Source organism: Rhinocladiella mackenziei (genome assembly GCF_000835555.1).
Source record: "Rhinocladiella mackenziei CBS 650.93 unplaced genomic scaffold supercont1.9, whole genome shotgun sequence".
NCBI classification, from domain to species: domain Eukaryota; kingdom Fungi; phylum Ascomycota; class Eurotiomycetes; order Chaetothyriales; family Herpotrichiellaceae; genus Rhinocladiella; species Rhinocladiella mackenziei.
In genome coordinates this window covers 1,020,829-1,045,949 of record NW_013550596.1, presented here as the reverse complement: position 1 = coordinate 1,045,949, position 25,121 = coordinate 1,020,829, and the positions used below count along the sequence as shown (strand labels likewise).

At 50.4% G+C, this 25,121-nt stretch overlaps 10 protein-coding genes across 10 annotated transcripts; 5 read left to right on the top strand and 5 right to left on the bottom strand.

Moving 5' to 3' along the window:
• Positions 1–2: 2 nt before the first annotated feature.
• Positions 3–1,633, bottom strand: Z518_10584 (uncharacterized protein; the record flags this gene model as incomplete). The annotated part of the gene is made up of 2 exons (XM_013412127.1): positions 3–1,052; positions 1,148–1,633. 2 exons carry the CDS (start codon positions 1,631–1,633, stop codon positions 3–5), a joined length of 1,536 nt encoding a protein of 511 aa, XP_013267581.1.
• A 547-nt stretch (positions 1,634–2,180) lies between these two features.
• Z518_10583 (uncharacterized protein) lies at positions 2,181–3,041 on the top strand (the record flags this gene model as incomplete). The annotated part of the gene is made up of 1 exon (XM_013412126.1): positions 2,181–3,041. The coding sequence occupies one exon, from the start codon at positions 2,181–2,183 to the stop codon at positions 3,039–3,041; it is 861 nt and encodes a 286-aa protein (XP_013267580.1).
• Positions 3,042–3,731: 690 nt separating this feature from the next.
• Positions 3,732–8,590, top strand: Z518_10582 (uncharacterized protein; the record flags this gene model as incomplete). The annotated part of the gene is made up of 2 exons (XM_013412125.1): positions 3,732–4,073; positions 4,139–8,590. 2 exons carry the CDS (start codon positions 3,732–3,734, stop codon positions 8,588–8,590), a joined length of 4,794 nt encoding a protein of 1,597 aa, XP_013267579.1.
• Positions 8,591–9,389: 799 nt separating this feature from the next.
• Z518_10581 (uncharacterized protein) lies at positions 9,390–10,547 on the bottom strand (the record flags this gene model as incomplete). The annotated part of the gene is made up of 1 exon (XM_013412124.1): positions 9,390–10,547. The coding sequence occupies one exon, from the start codon at positions 10,545–10,547 to the stop codon at positions 9,390–9,392; it is 1,158 nt and encodes a 385-aa protein (XP_013267578.1).
• Positions 10,548–10,866: 319 nt separating this feature from the next.
• Z518_10580 (uncharacterized protein) lies at positions 10,867–11,968 on the top strand (the record flags this gene model as incomplete). The annotated part of the gene is made up of 3 exons (XM_013412123.1): positions 10,867–11,272; positions 11,322–11,480; positions 11,535–11,968. The coding sequence occupies 3 exons, from the start codon at positions 10,867–10,869 to the stop codon at positions 11,966–11,968; spliced, it is 999 nt and encodes a 332-aa protein (XP_013267577.1).
• A 280-nt stretch (positions 11,969–12,248) lies between these two features.
• Positions 12,249–13,358, top strand: Z518_10579 (uncharacterized protein; the record flags this gene model as incomplete). Its single annotated transcript, XM_013412122.1, has 4 exons — positions 12,249–12,356; positions 12,447–12,768; positions 12,829–13,210; positions 13,265–13,358. The coding sequence occupies 4 exons, from the start codon at positions 12,249–12,251 to the stop codon at positions 13,356–13,358; spliced, it is 906 nt and encodes a 301-aa protein (XP_013267576.1).
• A 1,066-nt stretch (positions 13,359–14,424) lies between these two features.
• Positions 14,425–18,199, bottom strand: Z518_10578 (uncharacterized protein; the record flags this gene model as incomplete). Its single annotated transcript, XM_013412121.1, has 3 exons — positions 14,425–17,531; positions 17,578–17,749; positions 17,798–18,199. The coding sequence occupies 3 exons, from the start codon at positions 18,197–18,199 to the stop codon at positions 14,425–14,427; spliced, it is 3,681 nt and encodes a 1,226-aa protein (XP_013267575.1).
• A 330-nt stretch (positions 18,200–18,529) lies between these two features.
• Z518_10577 (tyrosine-tRNA ligase) lies at positions 18,530–20,552 on the bottom strand (the record flags this gene model as incomplete). The annotated part of the gene is made up of 5 exons (XM_013412120.1): positions 18,530–19,273; positions 19,322–19,694; positions 19,751–20,037; positions 20,096–20,249; positions 20,302–20,552. The coding sequence occupies 5 exons, from the start codon at positions 20,550–20,552 to the stop codon at positions 18,530–18,532; spliced, it is 1,809 nt and encodes a 602-aa protein (XP_013267574.1).
• A 624-nt stretch (positions 20,553–21,176) lies between these two features.
• On the top strand, positions 21,177–21,401 carry Z518_10576 (uncharacterized protein; the record flags this gene model as incomplete). Its single annotated transcript, XM_013412119.1, has 1 exon — positions 21,177–21,401. One exon carries the CDS (start codon positions 21,177–21,179, stop codon positions 21,399–21,401), a length of 225 nt encoding a protein of 74 aa, XP_013267573.1.
• A 185-nt stretch (positions 21,402–21,586) lies between these two features.
• Z518_10575 (uncharacterized protein) lies at positions 21,587–24,524 on the bottom strand (the record flags this gene model as incomplete). Its single annotated transcript, XM_013412118.1, has 3 exons — positions 21,587–23,689; positions 23,838–24,466; positions 24,491–24,524. The coding sequence occupies 3 exons, from the start codon at positions 24,522–24,524 to the stop codon at positions 21,587–21,589; spliced, it is 2,766 nt and encodes a 921-aa protein (XP_013267572.1).
• Positions 24,525–25,121: the final 597 nt, after the last annotated feature.

Below are 25,121 nucleotides of genomic sequence, written 5' to 3'. Positions count from 1 at the left end.
AGCTATTCCACGACAGGTTTCCAGCCTCCTCGCGGCCGATATCCCACTAGTCCTTCGTCGTGCGCCACATCCGCTGCCTTGCGCCCTGTTATCACGCTGGTTTCCACGTCTCGGCCCAGAACTTGGAAGGGTACGAAGCCTCCTTCTCCATCGTCATCTTCACCGTCACTGTCACTGTCATCCTCGGTTTCAGTGTCAGTGTCAGTGTTAGGCTGAAGCTGATCCGCTACCGTAGCGGATTTCTGGATAGGAGCTTTGGTATTGGTTGAAGTCAAGGAGTTGGCTTGCTTGCGAGTCCGACTCCACACGCGCCGACCGAAGGAGATCTCGTCAGTTGGCTGAAACCCACTCGCGGCGCGGTCGAGCGAGATATACCATCTGCGCTGGTGGATGCTGTTGATGCTGTTTGTTGCGCCGGGGTAGGCGTTGCTGTGGCGGACCTGGGCGTCAGAAGCTGACGCAGAATTGGAATCGGGCTTTTCGAGACTTGTTCGGTCAAGAGCTGGAGATGGGTTGGGCGTCGTGTCTGGCTGGTCAAGCTTTGGGTTTACCCCCGTAGATATTGGAGGGGATGTCGCGCGTCGGAGTGAGGAGACATTGCCGGAGAGTCGGTGTGGGCTTTTGCTACACTGCTCTTGTCCTATAGGGCTGGGGGAAGAGATATCTGGTGATGGCGTTCTGCTTGAACCGGACGTTTCGACTCGACGAGGGCGAGATTGCGTTGGGGAAGATTGATTCTTTCGACGCCGTTTGTAGGATGGTAGGTCAGGCTGGGCGATTCGGTTATTCTCGCCAGTTAGTCGTAGGCTGATGGTATAGTTCTTCGGTAGACGTGTGCCATGTAGTCGGAGCTTGATCTTTCGGTTCCGAAATGCACGATGCAGTTTGGATGGCTCGGACTCTGGTAGTCGGGAAGAGTGTGATTCCGAGTCCGAGGATGTGTGGGTATTGGTGTTGGTGATTGACGAGCTGTAGGGCAGGACCGTGTATTCACCGGTGTCCCAGATGAGCATGGTCCCGGTGTCGTTGGAGGCAGTTTCGATTAAGTGATTCTGGTACATGCATGAGAAGTGAGACGGGAAAAGGGTTGGTAGGGATAGATAGAGAAGATGGGAAACCATATTGCCAAGCACGGCATATGACCTACCCACAGATTATGGACTCTGGTCTCAGTGGCATTGCGATTCAGTCTCCTACTGTTGGGATCACCAGGGAGACCATACATGATGGCAAAGCTGATGGAGCTGGTTGCGTTGCACTGTAAACGGAGATCATAGTGGATGCCAGCAACCGGATGATCATGCTGATGGACAACGAAATGATGGCCTCGATCGTGGAGATTCCGCTGATAGAGATCTATCCAGTCTTGATGTGATAGCCGAGGGTGACCTGCAACTTCAGGTCGGGTTGCGGAAAGCAATTTCGAGGAGAAGAAGGATACATGGTCTTGGATCTCGAGTACCCCGGCTTCCACCGCCGCAGTGGATATGGATCGAGGTGGTTGGCGATGAGGATTGGTTGGTGGGGGAGACACAGATCTCCTCAGGGAAGCTAGACGGGAGAGTTCCCAGGATTGGTTCCCGGGTTTGACGAATGGATTCTCGACGGTGGCTTGCTGTCTGTGTCTCTTCATCCGGTTAGAGAAGGTTTGCAGATGAATACAAGGAACGCGTAGCGGACGAGAAGGGAAAAGCGCAGCTAGATTCCAATTGGATGATGTCACTGGCTCTCGATCGCCTCTTGATTGGCAACGCCTGAGTCATCCGGAAACTGATTGGTCAAAAGTCTTGTCTACACCCCTCGCCACTTTCTCTTTTTGTCGCCCGCATTCCGCAGTCTTTCTCTTCTATCGCTCGCTTACTCAAGAATTGGATAATGGGATGTCCTGTTTCGAGGATATCCTCCTCTGTTCACTCAGCACTGACCAAACTTTTTTATGATGCTCCAGGTCCTTTCTCGGACCCTCCACCATGCTCCAGTCTTCCGACAGGTCTAAGTATATAAATCTCTTTGCCCTTTCAATGCTCTCACAATTGCTCCATCCAAAAACAACACTCATCACAGCGGTGACAGCTTTTTTCACAGCAATTGTAGCTATTTACATGCTCAGCAGCAACAACAACACCACAACAAATATACAGCAATCTTCTATGCGAGCATCAAACATTCTCAAAGCAACCATGTCGAACCTCACTCATGCAAAGATCGTCCCTCGTCCCTCTAAAACCAGAGGTGCAGCCAACCATGGCTGGCTCGACACTAAACATACCTTCTCCTTCGCAGGATGGTATGATCCTCGATACACTCAGTTCGGATCCCTCCGTGTCTTGAACGAAGATCGAGTCATGCCTGGTGAAGGTTTTCCCACTCATTTCCACCAAAACGCCGAAATTTTCTCCTACGTTCTCTCTGGCGAATTGACCCATCGAGATTCAATGCAAAAGAAGGGAGCAGAAAGCGACGACAAGAACCAATTTTACCGATTACACCGCAATGATGTTCAGTTCACCACCGGAGGAAGAGGTATCTCCCACAGCGAGTACAATGAACACAAGAATGACTGGGTGCATTTCCTCCAAATCTGGGCTCTGCCATGGAAGAGGAACTTGCCACCCACTTACCATACCAACACATTTTCCGAAGAGGATAAACGAAAGGACTTTGTGACCATCATCACCCCATTGAAGGCGGGTCCAAATGCAACCTTGGAAGAGGAAAAGGCTGCAGTGCCAACCCAAGAGGGCACTATCCCTATCCATGCCGACCTCGTTTTCAGTGCAGGCATCATCCCTCAAGGAGGTGCCTTCAACTACAAAGTCGGTGGCGGAGACGCTGTAACATCCAAAACTGATCGCAAAGTATACATCCACTTGCCAGAAACGAAAGGGGGAAAAGCCAAAATCAGGCTGGACGGACGAGAAGATGCAATATTAAAGGAGGGAGACGGTGCATATGTGACTCACGTCAATGCCAATGATATGCTTAAGGTTGAAAGTGTGGGTGAAGCCGAGGCCGAAGTAGTGGTGATTGACTCAGAGTAAAGGGAATTTTGTCTCATGGTCTGGGAAATTGGATTGGAATGAGCGACAAATACACCATTTGTGTAGGCGCTGGCCAATAATCTAACGCAACTGATCCATTTGTTGATTCAATCTATAGATACTAGTCGTGTTCAATTTCATCACTTAAATCGTCTCCCGCGATGAGTCACGTTCAGATCTGCGAACTTCTCACCGCTCCAGACAAAGACCAGGGTCCAGGATCCCCTCTGCCAATGATAAGCAGCATCTCCTCCAATTGTTAGTACGACATGGGGGAGTTCTTCACATCTCCTTCGCCAATCTCCGTTGATCTTTGGGGCATATTCTAACCACCTACTGTAATAGAGCTTTCATCCTCCGAATACGATCAGCCATTCACGCCCATTCGTCTCACCTCAACCAACTCACTACAACTCTCGCGGCGAAGATTCCCATACCATTTTTCATCACTGTGTTCATATCAACACAATCTCCATCATTGAAAGAGCCGCAAAGATACGGCACCGAAAGAATCTGACTCGCCCGAGAACCTTCGAGTTCCTCCGACTCCACCTCATCACCAGCCTCTCATCGATTCGATCTAAAATGGGATACTAGGCTCAAGTGCCTCAACCTTTTTTGACTTTCTGCAAGATTGTTGTCGAGGAGCATGATGTTCTCACCTCATCCGACTGCGTGAGGGAAGGGACAATGGCTTCAATCACGGCGGCACATCACACCACCACTTCCATGGTGGTGTCAATAGCATGTCTGGTGTTGGTTGCTCTTCTTTCAATTCCAGCCTTCTATCAACATCTCCGCCGAATTCGAGCAAAGAAGGATCAACATCAAGATCTGTCCGACCACTACCACGACGACGATGGAGTGGCGACCGAAGAATCTGAAGAAGCCTACTCCGACTTCTTTCCACGGCTAATACTTATCCTCCTGTCTACCGTCGCTTCTCTTGACGCTCTGGTTACTGCTGTCTTAACGACTACTCGTCCTCACGTATCCCTCACGTTCGAGCAATGGCTTCAATTCGCAACTTGGGTAAGCATGAATTCGCCGTTGGGACCGCTCTTTGTTTCTTTTTTTTGGGGTCTGACATCTCGTAGTTGCTGGTGCTCTTCCAAGCAGTGGCGATTCTCATGACACCGAGTTCTCTACAACGGTACAATCTAGGCATTTTCTCAGGTGGATCGACCTTGTTCATCACGATCGCGGTCGCTGCGGACAATATTTCACTATGGCAATCCAAGATCAACCCTCTCCCACGAAACGCTCATCTGACCCTATCAATCGTTCAATTCGTCTGTGGAGTACTTCTTGTCTTTGCAAGTCTCTCGATCCCACGGCGTCCAGATGTTTACTGGAATGAAAAACTCGTCGATCGCCAAAATACCGTGTCTGTACTGGGCAAATTTACCTTTTCCTGGCCGTCCCCAATTCTCGCATTCGCAGCCAGGAACAAAGGTCTCGACTATGATGATTTACCCGAAATAGATCATGAGATGCGTTCCCGGGAATTGAGAGAGCGGTTTGAAGCTGTGGGACGAAAAGACAAGTTATGGAAGACTCTCTTCTGGTCCCATAAATGGGCTTTCATCCAACAATGGACACTCCAGGCAATTTGCTCCATCACCAACTTTCTCCCTCAAATTGCACTTTACTACATCCTACGCACCCTCGAAGCCCGAGATGAAGGAGAGAATGTCGCTCTCCAGTCATGGCTCCTGGTGATAGGTTTGGGGGCATCGGTCACGTTTTCATCATGGCTCGAAGCTTGGATGTTCTTTGTCGTCTTCATGAAAGTCGGCGTCCCCATCTACGAACAATTATCGGCCGTGGTATTCGGGAAGGCAATCAGACGAAAGGACGTGAAAGGTTCCGGAAAGAAAAAAGAAGATGTCGGAGCCAACGGGGAAGCCTTGAATGGTGAAATCGTTGTCAACAAAGATGCTGGTCAGAAAGGAGGAGATCGTGCACCCGAAGGGGAGGAAGATGATGATTACCAAAAATCCAGACAAAGTACCATCAATTTGGTTGGTGTCGATTCGAAAAGAATCGCCGACTTCGCCACATTCAACTATATTTTTCTGGGATCTGTCATCAAATTGATCTTTGCTCTGGGGTTCTTGTCGAAATTGATCGGACCTATCCCTCTGATTGCTGGACTGGCAGCTCCAGCCCTCATCACACCAATCAACGTCATCGCTGCTCAACGATATGCAACCGCTCAAGATAATCTCATGAAGCATCGCGATCAGAAAATGGCAGTGGTGACCGAAGCCCTCCAGGGAATCCGCCAAATCAAATTCAGTGCTCTCGAAAGGAACTGGTATGAAAAAATTCTCGAAACCAGAAGGAGAGAGTTGAAAACTCAATGGCAGGTTTTCACTTATGATACCACTTTGATCAGCATCTGGATATTTGGTCCCGTGATGCTCTCTGCTGTGTCCTTGACCACATACGCTCTCATCTACAAAGGATTGACCGCGTCGATAGCCTTTACGACGATTTCTGTCTTTGAAGAAATTGAGATGACATTGGCCATAATACCGGAAATGGTCACGGACCTCCTCGATGCCATGGTTTCAGCCAATCGAGTTCAAGAGTACCTTGATGCACCTGAACGAACAGAAGATACCAAGCCGGGCCAAACGGTTTCGTTCGAGAATGCGACGATTGCTTGGCCGTCCGACGATCCGGAGCAAGAAGAAGATCAATTTACTTTGAGCAATCTCAATCTTGAATTTCCCCCAAATCAACTGAGCGTCATCTCTGGTCGAACTGGATCCGGAAAGAGTTTGCTTCTCGCCTCAATCATTGGCGAGGCCGATGTCCTTGATGGCGTCCTCCATGTGCCCAAAGCACCTACCGCCGCTGAGCGATATGACGCTAAGGCCAATAAAAGTAATTGGTATATTGATTCGGCCATAGCCTTCGTGGCTCAAATTCCTTGGATCGAAAATGCGACGATTCGAGAAAATATTCTGTTCGGTCTTCCTCTCGACAACGATCGCTATCAGAAGGTTCTTCATGCATGTGCCCTAACGAAAGACTTGGAGATGCTCCAGGATGGTGAGCTTACAGATATTGGTGCGAACGGGATCAACCTTAGTGGTGGTCAGAAATGGCGAGTATCATTCGCACGGGCTTTGTATTCAAGAGCTGGGATTCTCGTCCTAGATGATATCTTTTCCGCAGTCGACGCACACGTTGGAAGACATTTGTTTGAAGACGCATTGACTGGCGAACTGGGACAGGGTCGGACCAGAATTCTGGTCACGCATCATGTTGCTCTCTGTTTACCGAAAACCAACTACAGCGTTCTCCTCTCCAACGGCACGGTTGAGCAAGCTGGGAAAACGGAGGACTTACGACGCAGCGGGAAACTGAAGTCCATTCTCGCTCAGGATGTCGACGAAGGTGGAGAAGAAGCTGAGAAAGATCAAACTCTAACCGTCGACGATGGTGGTGGTCTCCAGAAAATGTTGACCAACCAATCTCGTCGTTCGCGCCGGAAGTCCGCCTTGAGCGATGTTGGCGAGGAAATCACTCGCCGTCGTTCTCGCACTCATATCGATGACTCCAAACAGAGAAACCCCCCCAAAAAGTTTACAGAAGAAGAGAAGCGAGAAACTGGTGCCATCAGATACGAGATCTACGCGGCATATATTCGAGCATGCGGTGGACTCGGCTATTGGTCATTCATCCTGGCCATCTTCGGCTTCTGGATCGTCGTCTACCTCGCCAGATCATACTGGATCAGTGTTTGGACGCGGTCCTACCGAACCGAGTCATTCTTCCACCACAGACTCATGCAGCAATCCATCGGTGCATATCAACACTTTCAGTCACGACTGGTGGCGACCGAAGTGGACTCGAATCTGCGATACTATCTGGGTGTTTATCTGGGCATATCTCTGGTGGCCTGGTTAGTCGGCACGGTCCGGTACTTCTGTGTTTTCGTGGCTTCGATTCGAGCGTCGAAGACGCTCTTTGAAAGCCTTACTTTCACCATTCTCCGAGCACCACTCCGCTGGCTCGACACTGTCCCCTTGGGCCGGATCCTCAACCGCTTCACATCGGACTTCAATATGCTCGACTCCCGTATATCCATGGACTTGGCCTTCATGTTGCACAACATGATGCACGTCCTGTCTGTCGTGATCGCCGGACTCTTTGTCTCACCATATATGATCGTTTTCGCCTTCGTCTTGCTCTCCATTTCCATGTTCTACGCATTGCGCTACCTCGCTGGTGCTAGAGAGGTGAAAAGACTCGAGAGCAATGCCAAATCGCCCGTCTTTGAGCAGTTTGGTTCGGTGCTCATGGGCATCGGGACGATTCGTGCCTTTGACAAGTCTGATGCGTATCTGGACAAGATGTTCGCCCGCATCGACACACATTGCCGCGCTTACTGGCACTTGTGGCTCTTCAACCGTTGGATGGGTTGGCGTTTGAACATGGTCGGTGCCGTGTTTGCTGCGATCACGGCCGCCCTCATTGTGAGCATTACTACCATTGATTCCAGCTTGGCCGGTTTTGCATTGAGTTTCGCGCTGAGTATGTCCGAGGGCGTGATTTGGTTTCTCCGACAGTACTCGAACGTTGAACTGGACATGAATGCCACGGAACGAATTGTCGAATACAGCAACATCACGATCGAGAATCAAGGCGGGCACGACGCCCCCGCCGCCTGGCCAACAGAGGGTAATCTCGAAGTCAACGACTTGGTCGTCGCATATGCACCGGACCTCCCACCCGTGTTGAAAGGGCTGACATTCCGCGTGGCGCCCAATCAGCGAGTCGGCGTCGTGGGACGCACGGGCGCCGGCAAATCATCACTAACGCTGGCGTTGTTCCGATTCCTCGAGGCCCGAAGCGGAAACATCCTGATCGACGGCATCGACATTGCCAAGATCAAACTCTACGACCTGCGTTCCCGCCTGGCCATTATCCCTCAGGACCCCGTCCTGTTCTCCGGCACCGTCCGCTCCAACCTCGACGCCTTCGATCGGCATTCAGACTCCGAACTCCGCGACGCCCTCGCGCGAGTCCATCTCGTTTCGTCGCCCACGAACATCTCCTCTACCGCGCCAAGCGGTTGCGCCACCCCCATTCCCAACGGCACTACTGCTTCTGAAAATACAAACACCAACACTAACATTTTCTGCTCTCTTAACTCCAAGATCTCCGAAGGCGGCCTGAATCTGTCTCAAGGCCAACGCCAACTCTTGTGCTTAGCGCGCGCCATCGTCTCGCGGCCCAAAATCATGGTCCTCGATGAAGCGACGTCCGCCGTCGACATGGAGACTGACGCTCTCATCCAGCGCTCCATCCGCGAGGAGTTTACGGATAGCACATTACTGGTTATTGCGCATAGGCTGAGTACGATCGCGGACTTTGATCGGATCCTCGTCCTGGGAGACGGAAAAGTATTGGAGTTTGATGAGCCAGGCGTGTTGCTTGGGAAGGAGAAGGGCGTGTTTAGGGAGATGGTCGAGTTAAGTGGCGAGAGGGCTGAGTTGGAGAGGATTATAAATATGGCGAAAAATGAGTAGCACAGTGCTTGGGGCGCTGGGTCAGGTTGAGATATCAATCAACAAGTTGATGGGTAAATACTGTCTGTATATAGAAAGAAAAAGAGATGGAAAATCGGGAAGAGAACGAGAAGGGGAAAAGGAAAAAAAAAGGAAGATGAAAACGTACAATATCCCGTCAAGATCATAGCACGGTAGGTAACTAATGGTTTGTTGACGGAGGCCTTTGGGCCTGGAATAAAAAGTGACATTGGCATGATTTGGAATTGTCCCCTTTATTTTGATCCTTTCCTCTCGTCTTCGGATCGACTCTGGGCGACCGACCTGTCCAGAAACATAGAATATGGAGTATTCTCACCCTTCAATATTCCTGGCATTTGAAGCTCAGTTCCCATGTTCTACCAGATTCTCCTGATAGTATGAGAAGTTTCACAGCCATGCATGTGTACCAAGGGGCAACTGCGTTAACATGCCTAGTGACCGCCATTCCCAGTCGTTTCGAATCCCGCTTTAACGCTTGGACCCATCTGATGCAAAGAGGCTGCTAATGCGATCATCTGATCTTGTTGGCGTGAGCATTGCTCTCGAGCATTTCGGCCCGAGGTCAGGCATCTTCGATGCTATTCTCGTTACCCTTTGATGGGCCTGTTGTAGCCTGAATTTTCTCGTAGATCTTTGCATGATTGAGTCAGACATGTCCGAAAATTGACCGGGACAGTAGATGGACATGCCGCTCGATAAGCAAGACAATTATTCATATATCTTTGCTCAGCGGTTCAATGCCTATGAATATAGACACAGCAGCTGAGTGCTGTCGTTGTCATAATTCAGTCTTGCTGATGATATTGTTATTCCTCTTGGTATTTTTCGGTGCCAAGGCCCCGAAGAATCCTTCAAGCTCCATATATTCGGCAGCAAACACAGTTGTAAGGAGTGCCCAGTCTTCAACAGTAGGAATGTCCAAATGTTCACCGTCATCTCTCATAGTATGCCAGACTGAAGGGAATTTGGCAGGAATAAGGTGCAAAACATGGACTCCTCGGGCGATGAACGGAATGTGGTCGTCTTGCATCACATAGCTGCTGAAAGCGTCCGTTTCTTTCTTGTTCTTGTCCGGAAGCCAAATGCGGGAAGGATTGCTCTTGAATAATCCCAGATCTCGAAGTCGTGTTTCGGCTTCAGCCATCTTCACATATGACCAGTGAGAACTGTGTTGCCAGGACGGAATATGGAGGTCTTCTGGTGAGCCTAGGAGATCCAGCAGGACGAATAGTTCAATCGAATCCAGATAATTCTTGTAAACACTTGTTGCCGGATGCATAGTATGTTCCCATTCCTCGGCTAGTGATCTCGCCCCGTAAATACTATCGGTGGCTGTCCAAGATCGAAAAGCCTCCTCACCATCAAGAAACAAAACTTGAATGCCCTTTTGTTCCTCGAAATCAAGATCAATATCTCCCTCACTTTGCACAGATTCCCACTTTCTCGTCAGGGCGGCGTCAATTGACCTGATGGCATGCATAATCATAGCACATGGTGCAGCAGAGTCCGTTGCTCCAATAAATCCATCTGGCTTATATTTTGAATCATAATGCGCCACCAACGTCAAGCGACCGACGTTACCCGGCTGGGACCATGGCGGATCCCGAGAGGCAATCAAATTCACAAAAGGGACTTCGGTGTTCCCGTGTGTAGGTGTTTTGGAGGTTGAGTTTTGAAATGTCAATGTCCAGTCGGGTAATGAATGGTGGAAGAAATCGACGAAATGTTGCAGGACTTTCTTGGACCCCGGCGTGCCGGGAACTCGAGGTATTAGTATGGGAGCCAGCAGATTTCCGGTGTATATGTCGAAATCGGCAGTATCCGGCCGAGGAAGTCGACGTAGGAGAGTCTCGTCCGATAGTGGTCTATATGCTAGGGTATGAATGGAGATGAAAGCGAGCTCGGTCAGCAGCCATGCCCAGGGCCACTGTCGCATGTTTGAGGGCAAGATTAGAAGGAATGTATATTTCTAAAGAGGAAGCGTGACGAAGTCATAGTCAAGCAGAGGTGTTTATCTGGAAATAAAAAGAGAGAAAGTGAGCTCGCTGTCTGGTCCTGATAGTGAGCAACTCGGCGCAGTTTCCTTTGCGTGTGTTCCGTGCTAGCCGTCTCGTTTCAGGACGCGATTGGGAAAGATGAAGCAGCGGTCGCAACCGCGTCTCAACTTTTCTCCTGTATCCACACATCAACAGCTACCTCCACGGCATCTTCGGCTCTATCCTTCTATCCGTTGGACAGGGCACTCTGATGTCCAGATGGACAGCATACCCGCCGTCCTGATCGCCGAAGTTCGAACGGCTTTCCAGGTCTGTTCCAAACAATATACGGCGACCAGAAGGACTCGATTCAGTACCTGGCGGCCGTTGTTGAAGAGCTCTCCGCCGACCAGAGAGATTGAGAACTTGCCGATTCAAGTTGTCCATAGTCGGTTGAAAGCTCGACAGACACCATCCCTCCCGAAAAAGGCTCCGACCAACAAAGAGCTCGTTCTTGTTGAAGAGGAGGAAGAGAAAAAGTCTCTCGACACTGGACGGAAAGTTGAAGTTCCATTGAAGGTCATACCCAAGGCTGAAATCGCTCCCAACCTGACTCTTTCACCCAAAGAACGGCTTCATATCGAGCAGCTGACCAGGAAACCGCCTCCTCGGAGTGAAACCAAGGGTAATTTTGGATGTCAACTTCAGATGCAGACGAGGACTGATCAATGCAGTGTATAAGAAGAGGTTCCGGATATACAGCGCAGGCAATGGCAGAATATACATGCTCACCTTCCTCCGTTTCGCCTCAATCCTCGCACTAAGTTTTGTGACTGTTATCGTTGCCCCTGCCCATTGGATGAATGGCAGCCCCCTCTATCTGGTTGCTGGGAGTACGTGTTTCTCTTCCTTCTCTCGTAACCAGGAGCTAACCCTGACCCTCACAGTATGGCTAGCCGGCTTCATTCCTTTCGCGTACATCAACTGGACTCTGAGGCCGATGGTGACAGAAGTATTCCTCCGACTCCCTCGATCCGTTCAGCACTCACCTAAAGTGGCCATGGAGTACGCCAAAAGTCTGCCCGCCGACGCCATGTTAGACCTGAGGTTTATGCGAGCATCAGCAATCACAGACCTGATATCGTTGAAGATCGCCAACACCAGACCCACGAAAAGCGCTATGCGTCCCGTCAGCTTCGAGTGGTTTGGTCCTTTAGTCGAACCTGGTTCATTCCTCAGACCGAATCCCACTCAATTCTATGTACGGCCACAGTCTGCATCTGGGAGGGCTGCAAGAGATGTTGTTCCTGGAATCTGGAGCAAGGTGTATGAACGTCTTACAGGAGTGGAGAGCAGTGTCGTATCCAAATGGCGGAGATGAGAAGCCGCCCTTTAATTTATCACTTTCGCTTTACTTTTGACTGCTTCACCTCGTTTGCTTGCTTTCGGTCATGCCACTTGACGACTTCTGCCCCCATGTGAAAGCCCTGTGTTCAATTTCTCCTATAAATTTACCTGACCTAGCATCTCTCACTTCGCCGCGCTCTCTCGCAATCTTCATCGTCCTCACTCAACCTCAATCACACCTTTCGTCACCAACAACAACTTCTCCTTCAAGCTACTGTCGACAAAGTTTTCTGTTGACGTCAACCCTCATCGCCATGTCTGAAGCAAGTTCCTCCAACTCCAAGCCCATGGCGAATCTCACTGCCCGTGAGCAGGAGACCATCCTTGGGGCACTTCAGAACTTGAAGAGTGGAGAGATACAAGTAAGTATCACTTTACATTCCTGTCCTTGACTTTATTTCCCCATACATACCCACATGTCCACCACGATTCTGGGGCTGATTCTCCTTTAGATCGACTATAACGGGATGGCTGAGACTCTTGGTCTGAAAGACAACCGTTCTGCCGCCGCGGCGTGGAGCGCAGTCAAGAAGAAGCTCTTTGCCAATACCAAGGGAGCCACGGATGGTGAGGCGAGTCCATCCAACCCAAAGACTCCAAGAAAGCGAAAAGATCCAGCAGCTACCACTCCAAAGTCTGGCAAGAAGAATACCAAGAGTCCAGATACGGTCAAGGATGATGGCAATGGTGGTGGCACCGACCTTGAGGCGGAAGGTGAAATGAATGCTGCAAAACAGGGAATTCCCGCCACTCCCGGCACTCCTGATGTCGAAGGTGAGATAATAGGAGATTGTGTGTCATTCCTCCCGTTGCTAATTCTCGTGCTCATCCCAGAGATGCCAACCACTCCCCAATCACCTGTCACTCCTGGTGCAACTCCATCGACTGGCAAGAAGCGCGGTCGCAAATCGAAAGCTGAGACAGAAACAGGGGCCGCTGTTGAGGGGGAAGCTCAAGCAGATGGAGAAAAAGAGGCCAAGTCGGTAAAGAAGCCACGCAAGACTCCGGTGAAGAAGAAGGCGGCAGAAGATGAGGCAGGTGATGATACTTCAGCTGCAACCCCAAAGAAACCTGCTGTTCGCCGCAACTCTGCTGCAAAAGCTTCCACTTCCACCACCAAACACGATATCGAGGAGAAAGAGTCTGCTACTGGTGCAACCGACGCAAATGGTGCCGACAAGCAACTTACCAGCGCTACTATTGGTCCTGATGCTGGGTACGTATCACGTCTCTCTACTAGAAAGACTCATTCTAACTCTTGTTGATATAGTTTCGATTCTGGTGTCACTGCTGAAACTGAGACTCAAGTGACCACTTCTGTTGTCCAGAATGATGTCGCCACATCCACCACCGACGATGTCTAGGACACAATAGCAAGCTTGATCTTGACTCGTCTTCTCAACGTCGATGCCATCATGCGACACATCAAACAAATGAATGAACCTTGCAATCACCATTCTCGACTGCCCTGAGCCGGACATTGACAGCTGACATGGTATGACATGTCTACCAAAGGAACTTGAGCTCTTCCTAAGCTGTGATCATAACGATTGAGGGAAAAGGAGAAACGATTGGGGAAGGAGAATGGAAATGGGTTTTTGGTTGAATGGCGGTGTGCACCACAGAAAAAAAAAAAAAAAAAAAAAAAAAAATAGCACAGCATAGTTAAAGCTCATGCATCGTCAAAATACATGCGATGCTGCACCATGAGCTGAATGCAGTACCATTGCTTGATATGATACTCCTAAAGACCTATGATTAGCTCAGGAATTCAGGAATGAAAACTACGTCCAGATCAGCGTATCCTGCTGTGCCTTGGTCTATCTCACCCTGTCCCCGTTGTATTATCTTGTACTTTGCTTCTTCCCCCCTGCCACTTCCCAGGCCATTTCAATTTCTTAGGGCACTCTTCCCTTCATCAGGTGTACTCCGTATGTGAGAGTGCTTGTGGAACCTCAGTTCCCACGAGAGGGCACGAGAACTCCGCATAGGTACGAGAAACAACAGGAATGGCTGGTTAAGAGAGCTATTAGCAATGGTAAGGTAGATGAAAATTGGAATTAATGTACGTACATACAGGGTGGTATTAGAGCATCAAGAAGCCCGAATATCAGAGGGCACTGGCCAGGCCAGACAAGGCAAGGCAAGGCAATGTGAAGCAAGCACTTGCTCTCTCAGTTGCTCATCACTCAAAGTGAGACAGAACAACCCACCCCGTCTATCTCTTCCGTGATCATATGACCGAACGACCAGCCCTAACAACCAGCCCACCAGCCAGACCGGAAACACCAAACAAGATCCCACCAGTCAATGAGTTCTCTGCCTGTACTGTGAACACTGCCGACGCACACAGTGAAAACACAATAAGGATTTGTCTGACAGACCACCGATAACACCCAAACCAGAATGAGAGGACACTTTCGTTCAGCCTCACAAAGTTTCAATACATCGGACCAGCGCGTTGAGAGCACGGTCACCGACCTGAGAGCTTTTATTCTCGTCGATGATCCAAGCCAAATCACTCAGAATGCCGAGTGGGAGTTCTTTTCCCTTCACATTGTCATCGTCCTGGTTTGTTCTGCCTTTCAACTTAGTCGCCATCAAACTCGTGAATTCCCATTCCCTAGCTGCGTGCTCTGCACGATCGACAACTCCTGCCGAGATGCCACACATACTGGCGCAGTGCATGCCAAAACTACCCTCCGCGACGCCCGGTTCGAGCTTGTACAAGAAAGTGACGCGACGTTGCTCGTCGTCGACAAGAATCTTCATGCGGCGTGGCGCAATTTCAGGATGGCCCCTGAACTCAGCGGACAGAGAGTGATAGTGTGTAGCGAAGAAGCCCAGACAGCCGATGTGGGAGGCAAGATGGTGCAGGACTGCTTGTGCGACGGCGACGCCATCGTGTGACGACGTCCCACGGCCTAGCTCGTCGAGGATCACCAAGCTGCGCGGTGTCGCTTCGGAGAGAATTTTCTTCGTCTCAGCCAGTTCAACGAAGAATGTCGACTGAGCGGCGAAGATGTGATCTTGAGCTCCGAGACGAGACATGATGCGATCAAACGGGGTAAGGCGCGCAAACTGGCAAGGGAGGTGGCAGCCGATTTGTGCCATAATGACAGCAATACAAGTCATTCGTAGCACCGTAGATTTGCCTGCTGCGTTGGCACCCGTGAGCAGAGTGAGGTTGGCATTTGAGCCACCTAGAATCACATCATTGGGGATGAAATCGTCCACTTTGGTCAGGAGGCAGGGGTGGCGGAGTTCAATAAGTTCCAGTGTCGAACGAGTCGAATCGACATCTTCGATGAACTCGGGTCGGCAGCTAGGATAGCCTAGACTGGAACTTGCCTTGGCGAGAGAGATCAAACAGTCAAGTTGAGCAATGATTTTGACGCTGGCGAGCCAGACCTCGTAACTCTCATCGAACCGGGCATAGAATCGCCCTGCCACTTCCTTGACGATTTGTGAATGTGTCTCCTGTGCCTCTTGGAGTTTGCGGACCAGCGAGCGAAGTTCGGGAAAGTAATATCTCTTCACTTGCTTCGTAGCAGACATTTGATCCCAACTTTTCGGAATATTTTTGACTTTGATCGGAACTTCCAATTGCATGATTTCCTTGCCATTGTCGCGATAGCAGATGGCACTGGAACCAAATTCTTTGCGCCACTTGCGGAGAAGAACATTAAACTCCTCTTGGATGGCTTCAATGGCGTCCTGCGAGTCGTCAAAATCTTCGTCGATACCCCGTTCGGGGACCAAGACACCTGTCTCCTTGGCTTTGTTGCGATCGAAGGCATTCATCCAGTATTTGAGACGAGGCTGAAGATCTGGCATGGCGGAAATGAGTTGGCCAATGACGCCCTCACTTTCTTGTGCATTTCCGGCGCCATCGCGTAGCAGTGACATGGTATGGTCAATTTGTTCGAAGCCTTCCAGAACTTTGACAAAGTCTTGAACTCTGCAAGTTCCGGCATGGACGCGAGATATCAACCTTTCAAGATCGGGCATTTTGGTCATTTGCGAAGTAAAACGGTCGCGAACTTTGGTGTCGGCGTTGAGAGAGTCGACAGCGTCGAGACGCGCATTGATCTTCTTGGTATCCATTAGAGGATGGCATACCCATTGCTTGAACATGCGTTTCCCAAATGGTGTGATGCAACGGTTGAGAAGTTGAAAGAGAGTCCCTTCACTTCCTCCATCGTAGGAATTTGAGAAAACTTCCAGATTGATCAAGGTCTGACCGTCGAGGACAAGGCTGGTGGCCTTGCGAATCGGATCATACCAAGTAAAGTTGCCCATGGTCACCAAGTCTCGCTCAATCTTGAGAGTTCTCAAATATTGAATTAAGGCACCGAGGGCGGACATCAGGAGATCCTGTTCTTTGGCCTGTTGAAGGACTTCGGGCCAATCCATGGGGAAATAATCGCTGGCCTCGATCTCCTTGGCTGTGATATGACCCTCCCAGAATTCTTTACCTGGTTTCAAATAATTCCAGATGGTTGTGGGGCCAGTATTGTTCTTGAGGACTCTCAAAGTCTTCATACTCACCCCGCCCTTCTCAAGAAGAATTTCCTGGGGTCTTGTCTGAGCGACAAAAGTTTCGAATTTGGTCATTTCTGCATCGTCGACGAATTGAGATATGTTGAACTGTCCAGTGGCCGTGTCGACAAAGGCTACTCCAAATGCCGGCATATCATCGATCTCGGACTCTTTGATAGCAACGCAATAAGTAGACATATCATCCTGCAGCATTGTTCCGTCGACCAGAGTGCCGGCAGTCAGAACGCAAGCAAGCTCTCTCTTGATGACCTTGTCGTCTTTGCTCTTTTTGCTAGCAGCGCCGCTTGACTTTTCGTCTCGCTCACGCATATTCTTCCCCAATGCGGTCTCTTGTTGATCAACGCGAGCAATCTTGTATCCCTTGGCGACGAACTGATTCGCCCACATTTCTAAACTTGACTCTGGAACGCCCACCATACGCATATTGACACGATCCGTCAATTTCAAATCAAACAACTGATGGCCAATAGTTGCATCGTTTTCATAGAGTTCGTAGAACTTTCCCTTCTTAAAAAACACGATAGTATCCCAGAACTTTTGTTTGATTTCCCAGTACTGTTTCTCAAATGGGGAGAACTTGGCCCACGCCATTGGTGGAATGTACAGCGTACGAGGATCGTAGTCTGGATGACCTGGAGGATTTCGATCAAGATCTCTGATATCTTCAAGCCACGCATGTCGTTCTTCTGGATCGGTCATGTGGGCCTTGGATTTCTTTCCTTGATCACCTGGCGTTTTAGAGGGAATGTTGGAAGACCGTGATTGCAAAGGCTGTGGATTTTCAGGATCATATGTCCATTGCCGAGCAGTTGAGGATTCAAGAAGATCCACGTCTCCGTCGACATCCGCTTCATTAACCGACGGTGTGAAATGAGAGGAAGATTTGCGTGAAACTGGATTAGACGGGCGTTTGCGTTTCGTAGGACGACGTATTTCGTCTTCCGAGTCGTCAGGGGCGATAAAATCATCGAGATCTGCTCTTATTAGTACATGAAATTAAGTGGGGTGCGGGATGTCTACCATCATCTGGCCCGTCTTCATTCTCTTGCTCATAGACATCTTCATCCGCACTATCCAAGACTCTTCTCCGTTTGGTAGGTCGAGCCCGGGACGCAGGCGTAGGCTTGAATACATCGTCATTGTCAGTGCCTTCACTGTCCGACTCGATGTAATTGATGGTCTTCTTTGTTGCCTATTCAATGGTTAGAATGGTCCGGAGATGAAAAGCGTTCTGTCTTACCCTCCGTGACGGCGTTCCGCGAGCGGTCAGCTCCTCCATTCCATCAGTCTGCCTTTCGTCAGCGGATACTGGCGATGGCAGACCTTTGGAAGGAGGCGAACTTGCCTTGTTGATGCTGTTGTTGTTGTTGTTGTCATCGCCGTCGTCGTCCTCATTTTCTAATTCTAGAGCATCACTACTGGGGGCAGGCGTCAAAGAAGACCCAGATGGTGCTCCGGTAGTCTTCGAGCGGCCTTTTGAGGGAACCGGAGAGGTATTGGACGACCGAGGAGGCAATGCAGCAGGAGAACCGCTGGAAGGAGTCTTTTGAAAGAAGCCCAACAGAGTTCTTTGACCACGTGAAGAGGACGGTTTGTTCAATGCTGGAGTGGAAGCAGGAGTTGAGGAAGTTTGCTTGGGCATTTTGAAGACACAGGAAACCTCCTCCGGTGTATCTGACCGGATTGAGGTAGTGGTCTTCTATGGCAGGAGGTAAAGAAAGAGGAATTGAATGGGTGAAGGAGGTGCCCCAAAAATGATGGGCAATTCGCGTGGGGAATTTAGCGCGTCAAAGGCCCGACTCGACGCGTATGGAATTACTTTCGCTTGCCAGCACCCTTTACAATTCAGCCTTGTCTTCAGCTCCGCACCCAGGTTGATTGTCCCGTATAACTTTACATACATACAAGATTAATGTTCAACTAGTAGTACAATGAATAGCCCGCATATTCGTGATGGCCTGATATCGTTCGCTCACTTCTGCTCCAGTCCAGGCGCATCACTGGCCTCGGATTCCGCTTTGGCGGTGAATTCCTCCCAGGCAGCACAGCTCAATCCAGATTCCACGTACTCTGCATCTGGGATTATGCTAATAACTTTGAGTCTCCACTTTCCCACTCGTAAGATGAGTAGATTCTTGTCAATGATATACTTGGAGTATTCTTCCCAGCCACCTGCTTTAGCAGGCGTAAAGTTCAGAGAATTGTCCATTCCACCTTTCGAATCCGCATTAGCTCCAAGATATACGCCTCCGGCACCGATCAGCCGTTGGCCCTCTTTCCTAGACGATACCAAACCAACTGCCCAGAGAACGTAAGGCAGTGATTGATGGTAGATCAAGCTCCGTGGCATTTTGACTCGGGTAGGAGCGTTATCATGTAGTCGCATGGGCTGAGCACGTACATTCAGAGAAGGGTGCGTGAATGTGGACTTTTCAGTCCCTGCAGGCTTTGCCGAATCCGCTTCAGCCAATCTCTTGGTGATGTCGTCGACAGTGAGATTTGGATTGAACAGCTGTCGGTGCTCAGATTCGGCCTGTTCAGCGGCATCAAGCCCGTAGATGAGCTCGACAAATTCTTTGGCAAGTTTATGTTGAGCCACCCGTTTAGAATGATCCGTTTCATGCTCATTCATGACTTCGCCAATCTCTGACAAGGGCATGAAAGTGAACAACTTGAGATACTTCTCGACATCGGCATCGGCGGAACGTAAGAAAAACTACTCGTTCTGTCAGTTCTGCCCGTCATAACACACGAGCTCTCGTACCTGATAAAGCTCAAAAATACTGGTCATCTCTGGACTGAGCCAGGTGGCATTGCCGGCACTTTTGCCAAACTTTTCACCCGAGGCCGTGGTCAAAAGAGGAACGGTAATCCCAAGCGGGTCGGAAGTAACCTTGATATTATGTTGTTCTTCGATAATCTCGGTTTGTCGCAGAGCCACTTGATATTCGTGTGATTCCTGTGCCATCTTTTTGACTAATTCGGCTCCGGCGAGAATGTTCCCAAATTGATCCGATCCGCCAATTTGAATCTGGACGCCCCTTTGAAATAGATACCACCAATCCCAAGCTTGAACGAGTGGGTAGCTAAACTCGGCGAAGGACATGCCGTCGCCCTTCTCCATTCGATTTTTGACTCTGCACTCGATGTCAGTTCCATCTCCGTGGAAGGAAGGAGAGATCATCGCGCTCACGTATCCCTACCCAGCATGGGACCGATCCGAGCCAATCGGCCCATCCCTGATAGGAACTCTCTTGGACTGGTAGTTCCCCACCAAGTGTTGTTGTTGACCAAAGCCCTCCGCCAGGCCCATTCCTTGACATAGCCCCGCCGTGTGGCATGTCTTTCAATCGACGCCCCCAGTCTTTTGAGCTGTGCGTGCATATTTGCCATGTTGGCCTTTCGCGTAGCAGGATCTTGCAATGCGCGACCGGTCGTCCGTCCTGTCGGATCACCGATGAGCGCTGTGAAACCTCCCAGCTGTCTTCTGGTGAGTATGCGGTCTGTGCTGGACTTGAAATTTGGTGACTTGACTGACCACAAAATGCGCGGCGTAGCCGTGGATGTAGAACCAGGCCAGCACCATAAAGGGTATCATATGACCGACATGCAAAGAGGGGGCAGTAGGATCTATACCGGCGTACACTCCGACTCGTCGATGGGTCAACAGGTGTTCCAAGTCCTTCTTGGAGCTTTGAAATGTCAGATGCGCGGGACCTGGGTGGTAGAAGTGAGGCTGCGTACCCGACAATTTGGTTGATAAATCCCCTCTCCTCAAGAATATTTAGCATAGACTTCATATTTCCTTTCTCGATCTCCTGCGCTCTTATTCTCCATTCCTCTTCTGCTGCTTGGATATTTCGAATATGATTTCTGCTGATCCATCTTTTCTGGTCCGTGGTGAAAGAGGCCGCCAGGGACCGAAGACGGTGCCGACAGCTCTGGCAAATGTAGACAGCCCGACGAGAAGGGGGAAGGAGATTGTTTGGCAGCATTGGACCGTGTATGTGTCTTCATTCCAGGCGCATCGAAATCATGAGTTGTCTTGAATATAGATCTCGTTTTTGCCCTGCGTGGAAAAAATGTTTCGAGGAACTGAGATGACGGAGAGTCGGCGCAACAAAGACCCGACCCCCGCACAACAGTCAAAATCCACGTTCACGCATCAGCACCTACCGGGGCCTTGATCGCGACGTCCGGACTAGTTCCCTACGTCGTCGGCTCGATTCTTTTGTGTTTTCGCCTCACGGTCAGCGACGCTAGACTAGTAATCAATGACTACGCCTGGTGGATGACGATCACAGGGCCGATCGTGGTTTTGTACTCGCGTCTGGGCCTGGCATTGGGGAAAGGCAATGACCGGATCCTGAAATGGGTGAAGTGGATGACCATCATCGACGCGATCGTATTCCACGTCACTATCACTGTCGTGGTACTTGGATCGTACTGTGCAACGCCATCACAACGGGCGCCCTGTGACCGCGCTTACACCTATGTCGAGAAGATCCAAATGACGGGCTTCTGCGTGCAGGAATCCATCATTTCGAGCCTGTACCCGTTCGACGTCGTCGTCGATGTCCTCGGCAAGACACACGAGCCAAAAACACGGCCACCCCGTCATGTGGCAGCTATTCCTCATCAACATCGTGATCATCGTTCTCGACATCGCCCTGCTCGCCATTGAGTACCGCAATCTGCACATGCCCGAAATCGTTTTCAAGGCGTTCTGCTACTCATTCAAACTGAAGCTCGAATTTGCCGTGCTGGGCAAACAACAAGAAAGTTCGTCATCATTAGAACGACGTCGAACCCAGTTTATGGTCAAGGCAGTATTTCCACGCTGAACAACTCGAACGTCTCCGGACTACCATTTTACAGACGAGTAAGGAAAGATTCCGACCTTGTGTATGCCGACGCGATGTGAAGGATCGCGCTGGCGAATGCGCATGGAGATGTACCCGATTGAAAAGAAAATCTCGGAAATGTGAAAAGCCTGTATATTCGACTTTTATCGAAACGCTCAAGCATTTTAACTCCACTCCCAAGTTCCTTCATCCACAGGCCATTCGGAGAGAGCATTACTATCGACATTCCAATTCCGGCCCAGCTCGTCGCCGTAGAGGAATTGATCCCAATTCGTATTTTCTTCGTACACGGGCATTTGGAATGTGAACTCCTCACATGCACTCCACCCCGCCGGCTGTCCTGGTGCCTGGGTCTCTCCTGAGCCTTGATGTCCTTCAGGATACGGAGAGGTCGTCCCAAAGGTCCCCTGGAGAGGAGGTTGCTCCGTTGAACCCGGTGGCCTGGGTAGCGGCTGCTCGAACAATGGATCAGGTCCAAAGGGAGGGGCAGGCACCGCAATGCCTAGTTTCCTCCCACGAAAATGCCTCGGTGGCCTCAACTCGAGATGGATTGCGCCGAAGTAAGGTAGGATGACCGTTCTTCTCTGGGGTTCCCATGTTTGGGGCTCGCACCCATCACCACCACTTGATACAAAATCACCATCGTCCAAAAACGAGCCTAATTCCTCCAACACCTCCAGCCCTTGTTTACTGATACACCCACCCTGCTGCAATGCTCTGTAGCGGAAGATGTCCTTGATCTCCTCGATCAGCGCGAGGTCGGAGGCGGGATCGTCCATCGAGGTGAGTGGAGGTAACGGATGTGCAGCGGCCGGGTAGAAAGAGAGGCGGATAAGCAGGCCAACCATCAAGATGCACGAAGTCAGAACGCCTTGAAAGTCCTCGCATGCGCAGATGTACACGGCCAACGAAGGGTCGGAGCGGACGATATTAAAGGCGCGAATCATGCCCCGGCAACCTTGCAAGCAGAGATATCGGTTCATCTCATACGGATCATAAGGGGCATTCCCGTGGCCACTGTAACTAAGATCATCATCTTCGCATCCAGTTGGCAATCCTACTGCGTGGTGGGGATTTGGTCTCAGCATAAACGGGAGATGAAGAAACGCCTGAACCTGCCAGAACCACATCTGGGCGATAAGATGCTCGTGCGAAACACGAGGATCTGAACCTTGCAGATGTGTCTGTGCGTCCCACCAGCTCGAAGGCATAGCAGCCGCAGCCTCGTTCAGCGTCGCTTGAATAGCCATCGTCGTCTGCAATTTGAAGTCATCGGGATCACCACTCGCGTTACGGTCATTGATTCGTCCCGCGGCGATGGCCACGATACGCCGAAGCGCTCGCATTTGGATGTCGGCTGAGACTCGTGGGTTGAGCTCGGCATTTTGAATCGTTACCTGACCTCTCAGCACGGCGAGAGCCAGATGATCTGTGAACTTATCGTCCTCGACATGCGGGAAACCGAGTACCATACTCATCAAACGATTTATTTCGAGAATTGAGCCGAGGAAACGCCGACGATGGAAGACTCTCGTAGCCCCTTCTTCGCTGATTGGCGGGTCCGTGAACCCAATGTTTTGCGCGACTGCAATCGCCTTGCGGACCGTCAACCAACTTTTCCTGAGCTGATTACTCTCCGCGAACATTTTGGACCGCATCATCAAAAGTAACAAAATGTTCGGGTCGCGCATGTATGCAGGGTTCGAGGTGGGAGACAGCAAAATCGTGTCGATGGCTAGAACGATCCGCTCCGATAATTCTGTTGGTGAAGTCGTGATGTATAAATCACTATCATCGACGCCGGGTCGGAGTTGTTGGAGGCACATGGCGATGCAGAGGAGGCCCGTGGCGACTGAGATGGCATCATCAGATCGGGAAAGTTTCAAGCGGACGAAGTCGTGGAGAGAAAGGATTTGGGGACTTCCCTGCTGAGAACGGGAGCCAGGCGACGAGGACGTGTTGGTGTTGGTGGTGTTTGATGATGTAGAACCAGACCCTGAACCCGAACGGGGAGGTGATGGTAGCCCCAGGGGATCGAAAAGCGCCTCATGCAGCGCAAACGGCTGATCACGCCAGGAAATCCACCAGTGGACGGAGATGTCGAGGACTTTGAGCAAATAAGGCTCTGAGGAGATGGTAGAGTTGAGTTTGTCCACGTCGCTTGCTAGGGTGGCAGAGGTGGTCGAGGAATTGGGGTTAGGCGTGAAAGTGAGACGTTGGACTTTGTGACTGAGGGTGCCATTGGGGGCGAATGAGATTTGAGTGAGCTGGATAGATGGTGGAGAAGGGTTAGAATGAGCTTTAACTTGAAGGTTAATGTAGAGAGGAAATTGCGTGACAAAGTAGTGGGAAAGATGGGGAAAGGAAATGAATATGCTCAGACTGTGTGAGAAATGGAGGGGGGAGGAAGCATACCATCTCATTACTGAACAGCTGTGAGAGCAACGGGCTCAATTTCCTCGCTTGATCTTCAACAGGCAATCCGCTGCCGGTGCCATTTCCCTTTGATTCTTGCTCTGGAGCCTGAGTCTGGTCTCGTAATGATTTGTCTGAGGAAATTCTTGCTTCGAGACCTGGAGCATTATCCCCGTTCACAGTCGGCATTGGCTCACGAGGCTTGGCACATTGCAAGTCCAAGCCTAACTCTCGCTCTCGGGCCAGTCTATGCACGAAAGGATCCATTCTAGCGACGTGGATTTTCATCCGGGGTTGATCACTGTCGTCATCACCGATACTGCTATTGGTGGTCCTATTGCGACCATCCTGGTGAAGACAAGAACCTTCCGAAGTCGAGTTCTCTCCGACTCCTCTTCGCCGCTTATAAATCCGTTTCGAGGATCGAGAGGTGACGGTTGATGTGCCTGGGTTCGAGTCTACGTAGCCTTGGACTTCGCATGTGCGTCTGTGTGTGGTGCATTCGATGCATTTCTTCAGTGTATCCGCAGAGGCCGGTTGAGGTGCCTGGGCGGCAGAATTGGATGGGTCATCACCATCATTAGAATCGGAAGGGGGAGGCCAGTTGCATTTTATTTTGCGGCGGCGACCTGTTTACATACAAGGTTAGATACAATCAGGAAGACTGCCAGTGGTTGGTAGAGGCATGACGAGAGAGAGAGAGAGTCGGGGGAGGGTTGTGAGAGGGTGTCGTCACGCCAATGCTGAGACTGAAGGGCATGGATTGTGGAGCGTTCCAGATCAGTATTTGTGGCAGTAATGAAACTGTGCCAGTATATTGAAATCTCACTGCTTTCTCCGCACAGCGGGCAAACTTCCAACAAATCATCTCGCCGACGAAGCTAGTAGCAGCGGGACCGCGAAATTCCTGGGTGAACGGAAGCAACGCACATTCCTGGCAGGACTTGGTGCCCTTTCGCATCTGTTTAAGTGGGACTTTTCCATTTCCATTCTGTATTGATGATGGCGGAGGCCGGGACTGGGCGGATACGACTGATGTTGATGTTGAAGTCGGCATTGCAAAGGCGAAGGGAAGAGCGACGTCATTGAGAAGCACAACAATGGAGGAAAATGCCCGGATGGATGTCCCAAGACACCGGTCATTCGTTCATGAAGCGAGGGTCTGTTGCTGATTTTCTTGAGACTGTTGGAGACAACGGAGGAAGAAAGAAATCACCCATGGGTTGTCTGGTATCTGATGGACAAGGTTGAAGAGCCTTGTCAGGATGATTTCGTAAGCATATG